The 8,978-nt window shown below is 45.4% G+C and overlaps 1 protein-coding gene across 1 annotated transcript; it reads left to right on the top strand.

Moving 5' to 3' along the window:
* Positions 1-4,472: 4,472 nt before the first annotated feature.
* Positions 4,473-8,615, top strand: zgc:65895 (uncharacterized protein LOC393546 homolog). Its single transcript, XM_040141680.1, has 3 exons — positions 4,473-4,748; positions 5,207-5,258; positions 7,289-8,615. The coding sequence occupies exons 1-3, from the start codon at positions 4,627-4,629 to the stop codon at positions 7,556-7,558; spliced, it is 444 nt and encodes a 147-aa protein (XP_039997614.1). The 5' UTR covers positions 4,473-4,626; the 3' UTR covers positions 7,559-8,615.
* The last annotated feature ends 363 nt before the right edge of the window (positions 8,616-8,978 follow it).

Below are 8,978 nucleotides of genomic sequence, written 5' to 3'. Positions count from 1 at the left end.
CTATTTCCCGTTCTGTCCAACTTCAGCGCTTCAGTGTTTCTGGCTGTTGATTGTTTCTTGGATTAGTGACACATACAGTTGAGGGAAGAAAAGAAGATGTGACCTTAACCTAATGAGGTTAATAATTTCACTGCACGCGTTGAGCTTAATCCCACCAACAAACTCTCTAAGCACGCCCCTTGCCGCCATTTTGTGTTCCCCACAAGTGTGCGCTATCTTCAACCAGGATGGCCTCTCCTCTTTGTTCTCTACAGTCCCTCTACTCAACAAATACTGCTGTTTTTTTTTTTTTTTTCTTCCAGATATTGCAATAAAGTGTTGGTGTTTTGAGTTTTTAGCTCGGCATGTGCTCTTTGATCTGCTGTCTAGCTAGCCATCTTGTTTTGATCGTCTTTGTTCGGACTGTAATGTGGACTGCGTCTGCGTGCCAGCATGGAGGTACACGTGAGGCGAGCTCGGGTGAAGACCCATACTGTGAGTGTGTGTGAGTCCAGTGTGCATCCATTGATGAGGAGTGACAGGTCAGCTAAAGGCCTGCCTACTACAACATGCACATTCTCCTTCAGATAACTTCTTAGCAGTTGGAGGAAATGTGAGGGATGCAGGAGGTGGATGTTTGCTATTATATTCAGGGACTTTATGTGCAAATGCACCTGCTCTTCAATATAAACTGATACAGGCAGGCAGGAGAGTAGGGAATCACTCCTGCGTCCATCACAATCACAGAGAATGTGGAAGGAAATAAACAGAAAAGACGTGAAGGTGTTGCAGACCAAAGGGAGTGGCTTAAAGGCAGCCCAGAGAGTGCTAACAGGGTGTGTGGTCAAAAGTAGCTCATCCTATTGGACGGATCACCCTAATCTCTGCTGACAGTTTACATAACAACAGAAGTGGGAGGTGACATGACTCCTTGCGCAGTGACATCACCGCCCACCCTACTTTCTCCCATCACCATGCACCCAATCGTCTGAGAGTGTAAATGTGATTCAGGCTTAATAAAGGGGCAATCAGGAAGACTTAACACACTAATGCGCGCTCCCAATGTAGGCACACACGCTCCCACTCCACCCTGGTCTCCGCTGTTGGTCAGGCTCCCCTATGTGAAGCTCCCACAGCTGGGGGTGCAGGGGGTCGGGGCCGAGAGGCGCAGGTCAGGAGGACGGAGGAGGTGCGGTGGTGGTGGTGGTGTTTGTTTTGGGGTGTTTTTGGTGGGGTGGGTGTGGAGGCCCAGTGCTTGGTTGGAGTGTGTTTTTAGCCTGAGAGCATCAATGAGAGAGAAGGGGCTGGCCGGGGCAGGAGGAGCGCAGGGCAGGGACGGCATGGCTCTAAAGCTGCTCTTCTGGGAGCTGGAGAAGCATCTGAAGAGGTAACGATGGCTGTAGTTTTGTCATGTTGTCAGGGGGTCACGTTGGTGTAGCGGGGCAAGGTCTACTGCAGCAGCCCGGGGGTTAAACATGGGCGGATGCCGAGGGGCTTTGTTTTGATGTATCTGTCTGGTATTTGTCGTCGCTGTGGCGACGTTTGGCTGGTTAAATGTTGGGCGCTGTTTTCAGTTAGGGCGAAAAATACAAGCAGGGCCTGCAGATGAGATTTTTGGGAAATTTAACACCTGCAGTATTAAAATCCACCTTCGTGTGAGTGCCATACCAGCAACACGGCATCAAGGCACATGAGATCAGCATGTTCAAACTCCCGCTCAGCTGCCCCGAAGGGCTATCAGTGTGTTTGAGGACACAGTGTTCCTGCTTCTTCACACGCATGTTGCTACGCTTGACAGTGGCAAATTTTTTATCCACTCTAACATGATTCTGGCCAGATCGAGACAGAACAGCTATCTTGCCGGCTTTCAGTTTAAATTTTCTCTCCAATTTCAACTGCCAGATAAGTATCATGTTCCAGTTCCTCAATTGATCCACTCATCCCATATTTTCCCTTTGCTCAGTTATCAGGCCACTAATAGACTCCCGAGCCCAATAAAACAATATGTGTACAGCCTGTCCCACCTACAAAAACACACTTTTTCCTCCAGTTGACAATCTGTACTTTTTGGTTTTTTTTCCCAACACATAATTTGTATCTTTTCTCTACAGAATTTAATATTTGTTTCAAACATTTTTTTTTTTTTTTTTTGCATAAGCATACATGAATCAGATCTGCACACTCTCTATAACTGTACATACATGTGATGCTGCTCCTTTGGAAGAAAAATAAAGAAAAAGGAGAAGTCAACACAAACGTTATTTTCCAGTTCTCTAAAATCCCTGTCCCCTCAGAGTTCCCGTGACCACACAACCAGAGTCAATGATAGAGCAGGAGGAAGTAAAATACAAAGATATGAGCAGGTTGAGGGGTCTTGTCTTCTCTTTGGACTAGTTTCTGATCTCCAAAATCCCATGATGACACACAGTCCACTTCCTGAAACTGGGTACCAGTCAGTGGATGTTCCAGCCAGAGACGGATATAACACAGCTAAGGTGCTTAAAGCAGGACAGGTGTCTGAAGGGAGCTCCTGACGTGCAGTCGGGGATCGCCCCCACTGCTGCTTAAAGCTGCAGACGGTTGTCGAAGCTCTTACATGTGTCTCCTTGTCCAGTCAGAGTCAATGAAAGGTGTGAATGAGCAGCAGTTTGAGGTCAATTAACTCATACTGATTAAATTAAAATGTGTGTGTGTGTGAGTGTGTGGTCAGATGTGTGAAAAGAAAACCACACCCTGACAGTAGCTGCTACGGTACACCTGACGGTTTTAGTTTCACTAAATTGTTGTTGACACTAAATGTCATTCTTTTTCTTCGTATGCTGTTTGTCCAAACTGTAGGTTTCGATTAGTGACCACATCGGTCAACGCCTACACATCATCACACCATCGAATCACATTACCGTAACCTAAATTGATAAGCATTTTAAGCGAAATATTGATCTGATCAGCTGCTCAAGTAATTCACACCCCATGGGTAAATCAAAAAAAGGAACTGAAAATCTGCATTTGTTTATTTTAAGTGTTGCTGATAAGGGTTTCAGTTGCATGAGTTTAATTACTCTATAACGGATGGCATGGTTAGTCAAAGGTACCACATTTCTTTAAATTAGGGCGGCAACTATTTTATTATCTATTAATTTACTAATGATTGACATTTGATTGTGATAGTTAAATTCTTAATTTGACCGTCTCATAATCTGGGAAGCGACAGAATTAGAGCAAATAATTTTTGCTGAAAATTTTTTTTTTCTCTGAGGATGTCTGAAGACAAAATTATTTTAGTTAGTTTGAAAAAAAAAAATACATATTTTTGTCCCTTTGAGATATTTTTTTTCTATTTGGCTTAAGTTGCCAAAGTGAATCTTACGTCGTCATCAATTCATCTGTTATTTTAGCGATTCATTGATTGGTTGGGGGGGGGGAATGCCCAACACATTCAACTGAAGGCCGAGGTGACATCTTGTAAATGTCTTGTTTTATCTGACAAACAGTCCAAAAGCCCAAAGAAATCAAATTACAGTGATTTATAAACAGAAAAAAGCAGAGGCAAATATTTGGAATTTTTCTTTGATAAATTACTTAAACAAGAAATTAATAGTCAAAATTGATGGCGATTGATTTTCTTCTCACTGGTCTCCACGTCACAGAAACAGAGAAGCGGAGACGGTTTCCAGATAATCTGCGACAACGCCAGTTGTCATAATGAGGGGTGGCCCTGTTTTAGTGTGAGGCACAGTGTGTTCCCATTTCAGTCAAACTGATCTAAAGAGGACAAAGGAGCTCAGCCTCCACTGTTTCCGCCGCCTGACCCCTTTTTCTTCCGTTCACACTCCCAGGGCTTCCAGTGTTGTTCCTTTCCTCCCAGCGGCGTGGCATTTTTTAGCCTCTCTTACCACAGGGTCAGCCGGTGGGCAATTGATAATGTTTGCTCGAGTCACACGAAGCCGGTGCAGACTCAGTGTTGGGAGTGTGCGTGAGGACCGTTTTAAGACACGAGTCAAGACACCACCGGCAGGTGGTGACAAAAGTTTCACCTTACAGCTGGAAACTGATAGCCGACCAAAGTTTTTCCCCATCGACTGCGGTCCACGTTCGGGCGTGAACCCCGACCCCCCCCCCCGAAAAAAATCACACTTCATCGGACTCTGAGACCAGACAGACAGTTTAAGCTAAATGTGCTTCGCTGAACTGCTCCCTTGCTAGTTTTCTTTCGGTCGAATCAGTCCCCTCCTCTCCTTGCCCGATGTGTTTGGGTCGGATGCAGGCTTTTATAGAGGACGGTGCAGCAGGTAGAGCGATGTGGCATAAATTATTACCGCGAACGCCCTCTCCTCCAATCGGCGCCGCCGCGGGGGCCGGGTTCTGGCACGTATTATGCTAATGAGCTCCCCTCTCCGCCAATCACGCGGCCGCTGGCGCTGATTTCCTGCATGCATTACCCAGAGAGGGAGCCGCGGTGTGCGGAACTGCAGCTTAGCCGCCTCAGTCTTTGTGTGCCCTGTCCCGGCTGCGAGCGCGGCGGTCGCCCGGAGAGCAGACCCAACACCCTGCCCTCAATAATGCGCTGTTTTTCTACTTTTATACCGCTGGACTCCCAGTTTGTACAGCCGATGAATCGCCTGCGGGGGTGTTAATGGACGGGGTAGCATGAATTCCCAGTGTTATACAGTGGCGATGGACCTTGGCGTTTGTCAACTGAGGAATTTCTCGATATCGTTTCTGTCTTCTGTGCTTGGGAAGGAGAGTGCATCAGTCAGGGTCGACAATAGGTAATGTCAGCAAGCTTTCGCTCTTTTTTTTTTTTTAATCGTCTGCTGGTTATTTGTGCCGTAGATTAAAATGAGGCAACATGCACGAAATGTTGTCCCATTGATTCTCCGCCATCAATGTCAAAACCTGCTATCGCGACCTCCATTTGGTTCGCTTTGTTACAGACACTAATCATGATTTTTTTTTGTGTGTGTGTGTGTGAGCTATAGGCTGCCCCCCCCCCACAAAAAAAAAAAAACAGGCAGCTTCATAAGATGAAATATCAAGTTTTGTCTTCTTTATTATATTGTTATTATTATATTTTCACCTGGCAGCATCAGACCGCAAATGCCCAGTCAATTTGCCCTCGATGGAGACACATCTCCATCAAATACCCCCACACACACACACTGCAGCGCTCAGCTAATGTCACATCACAACCAACCAACGAAATCCTATTTCCCTTCTTGTCTTTCAGCTCCGCGGGTGCAAGTGTGGTGGCCATAGACAACAAGATCGAACAAGCAATGGTAAGCTGCTGTTTTTCATCCTCTAAAATCCAGTCAAATTAAACGAGCTGCGTTTGTAAATAGTCAAATGCTTTACATTAATTAAAAAAAAAAAAAAAAATTAAGAATCACAGTTTCATGCTTTGCATCTATGTGCTGCCTCCGGTGTTATGTAACCCAAGTGGACTCCTGCAGCTACGGCCAAAGCCCGTTAAACGAGGCTGAGAAAATAAAGACTAACGAGAGGGGACATAAAGCTTCTCTTGAGCGATGAATGAATGAAAGGCATGATGGCGCTTTTCTGTATTCTGGACGTGATTATTATTGGAAATTGAGCTGCAGATGCATTTGTAAAAAAAAAAAAAAAAAAAAAAAAAACCCGCATAATTTTCCGCACATATGCACCTGCTGGTATGTGAATTAGAGGCAACAGGAGCTTCCTGCTCTGTCACGATTTGGACCGATGACCTCCGGCTTGTTGGCAACTTGATGTGGGCCAGGCTAAGGTTCACACGCTACCCCGCTACTCCCCCCCCCTGCTCTCTCCCATACATATACATAGCCCCCCGCCCTCACTCCCTCCCTGTCCCGTGTTGCTAGGCAAGCAGCAGCCTCCCCTTGGCTCGGTATAAATAACTCGGCCGGTGATTGGCTCCTCCCACCCCAGTGCAGGAACATTTTGTTCCCGGGGCAGGGAGGAGGAGGAGGAGGAGGAGTGAGGAAGGAGGGGCGGGTCTACAGAAGAGGGGGATGCTCAGATTATTACACGCAAATTCCCGCCTCAGCAGCAGGTTGGCTCGACACACTGCTCAGGCATCATCATGGGAGTGCATCGCAAAGCTGTTTCCCTTGAGCATTTTTTTTTTTTAATCCTCCTCCTCCTTAGGAATTCATGTTGTGGGTGAATACCTCGTTTTCCTCCTTTCACACACTGACAGTTGGCGTGTGCTGTGCAGGACTGAAGTGATTTACGATGCTCATTTAGCCTTTGCACTCTGCTGTCAAACATTTTCCCCTGTAACAGCGTGTTTCTGAGTCAGTTTTTCCATCAGTAAGATTAGTTATTTTTATGCTAGTAGTCTCTTGTGGTACTTGATTTATAAACAGAGTATACAAGAAGATGGATGAGCCAGAATACATTTTACAAAAACAGAGAGGACGGTAACTGAAGATGGTTTAGGAAGTTGACAAATACGTGTGAACCAGAAGTGTTGAGTTTGAGTACGTCCGCAACCAAACATCATAGATTAATGTGCCGTTTATTTCTCTCGAACAATTTTTTAGTGTACGAAATGTCCAAAAAACGGTGAAAACGTTTCACCAGAAACCAAAGGTAACGCTTTCAAATAGCATTTGTCTGACCAACAGTCCAAAGCCCGAAGGCACTCAGTTTATTAAGATATATAACAGAGGAAAACAGCATATCTTCCGATTTGAGAAGCTGAAACCAGCAGAAATTTTGGCATTTTGCTTGAAAAATGAGAGAAACAATTAATCGTTGGTCAAAACAGTTACAGTTAATGGTTAGTTATATAATGGTTAACTATATTAGCAAGTTAATAGACTACCTCAGCTGTAGGTGCAGCAATTTTATTGATTAATCTGGTGAGTGTTTTCCTAATAAATTCATTCATTAATTAGTCTCAAGATGGAAAAAAACCCAGTTACGGGCATTTCAAATGTCCAAAACCCAAAAATATTCAGTTTTCTTTCTTTTATTTTCTTTATATAAATAAGAGAAAAGCGGCAAAACTTCACATCGGAGAAACTGGAACCATAAAATATGTTCCATTTCTGCTGGAAAATGAAACAAATCCTTCGGTGACTAATAGTTTCAGCTGTAGTGTGATTTAACTGTAAAGAAACAAGCTGAAGTAGCATATTTAAGTGTGTGTTGTTTATGTTGAGTAATGAGGAGGCTGGTTTCAGTCTGAAGCAGAAATGTGATTGGAACAAGATGTTTTCTTTCCTCACTGGGGAAACAAGGAAGAGGGAACCTGATGAATATTTAGCTAACCGCCCCTCGTTCTTTCTCTCTCCTCCCTCCTCAGGACCTGGTGAAGAGCCACCTGATGTACGCCGTGCGCGAGGAGGTGGAGGTGCTGAAGGAGCAGATCAAAGAGCTGATCGAGCGCAACACTCAGCTGGAGCAGGAGAACAACCTGCTCAAGACCCTGGCCAGCCCCGAGCAGATGGCCCAGTTCCAGGCGCAGGTCCAGACCGGCGGCTCCCCGACCAGCAGCGCCCAGCCTACGGTCCCGGTCCCCGCCGGATCGACGCAAGTCCTCCCCGCCGCACAGAACTCCGGCTCGTCCGGGTAACACAGAAACCGCACACTGGAGAGCCCCCTGAGGATGAGAGATAGGGGGGACGGAAGGAAGAAGGTGAGGAGGAGGAGGAGGACGAAGGAGTCTCGCCATACTGTGAACCGACTATGCCACCGTCTTGAGGACACTTCAACTTAACCGGAAGATGAAAAACAACTTTCCTTTGTTGCACATTTTATTTAACTGAAAGACTTTGGAGTTGCACCAGTGTGTGTGTGTGTGTGTGTGTGTGCTCATGCTCGCTCGCGTGCGTGCGAATGTGTGTGTGTCTGCTTTGTCTCCAACTTTTATTACCTGCTTCAGACAATCTTTGTTGTCGTGCTGGTTGTCGTGGTGATGATGAAGAGAAGGACATAGCTGACAGGAACTTACAGTCGACCCATTGTTCGGGGCCACTGGAGGAGGGAGGAGCTAACATAGGGCTCGGCCAATCGGAGCAGCCCGCTTCGTGCTCTTGTCAGTGCCGGCGAATCCCATCGCAGTGTGACCCGTGGAAAGTGTGCCATCGTATCGCCCCCCCGCCCCCACCTAAACCCAGCGCTGCCCATTCGCGCACAGTTTTGTAGTCAGCATCTACTTGTTTTCCCATTTCATTTTTCCGTTTGCACTTATTTCAGATGATTTTGACAGCGGACGAACTTTGAAGATTCGTACGACCCATCTGGAATGGGAGTCAAATAATCCAGCTGACTTTTTTTCTGGGCCTCACGAGACCTTGAAGACACGAGATGTCGCGAGGTCTTGATTTTTCTGGGTTTGGGGGGGGTTGTAAAAAATGACGAAATATATATTAGCAGGGTCTCATTGTTTGCTTTGAGAACTCTTTTCTTTTCGAGGTTCACATCGCCGTCCCCACCCCTAGAGCACTCTCCCCCTTCTTGGATGCAGCATTAAACATTTATGCAGGGAATCAATGTTTTTTAAGGGTCGCTGGGAAAGGTTTAGGATTTGTTTTTGTCTGTTTATGTTTTTGCTCTTATTGATGTAATAAATGTCCTAGTGGTCTGTACAAATAAATAATGGAAAAGCGAATAAACAGGACATGACTGTTTCAAGGTAGTGAACTTTGTACATAGGAAAAAATTCCAGTTAAACTCTGCCAAGTGCCTGGTTTCTAACCATAGATACATATATAAAGGCTTTTTTTAGTTATTTTATTCATATATTTGTGTGTATATATATATATATATATATATATCTATGGTTTTGCCAGGTTTTGAACTACCTGTGATGTCATTACTCAGGGTGGGACCAGTAGAGGATTATTTACCTCGACACTAAGATGCTGTCTCTCCTGCGGTGACACACGGCCTCGTACTGTATGTGGACTCTGCCGTCGCTTAAAAGCTCACTCGCTCAAATGATCTGGACTGTTATACCATTTGGGGACGTGTGTAGTTTTTTTTTTTTTGTT

This window comes from Xiphias gladius, chromosome 13 (genome assembly GCF_016859285.1).
Source record: "Xiphias gladius isolate SHS-SW01 ecotype Sanya breed wild chromosome 13, ASM1685928v1, whole genome shotgun sequence".
In the NCBI taxonomy this organism is placed as follows: Eukaryota; Metazoa; Chordata; class Actinopteri; order Istiophoriformes; family Xiphiidae; genus Xiphias; species Xiphias gladius.
This window is presented reverse-complemented; position numbering and strand designations above follow the sequence as displayed.

Bases quoted from the DNA above. Each gene is read 5' to 3' on its own strand.
- zgc:65895 (XM_040141680.1), top strand. From the start codon at position 4,627: ATGAATTCCCAGTGTTATACAGTGGCGATGGACCTTGGCGTTTGTCAA. The intron at 4,749-5,206 runs GTAATGTCAGCA...CTTGTCTTTCAG, and splicing joins TCAGTCAGGGTCGACAATAG to CTCCGCGGGTGCAAGTGTGG. The intron at 5,259-7,288 runs GTAAGCTGCTGT...CTCCCTCCTCAG, and splicing joins ACAAGATCGAACAAGCAATG to GACCTGGTGAAGAGCCACCT.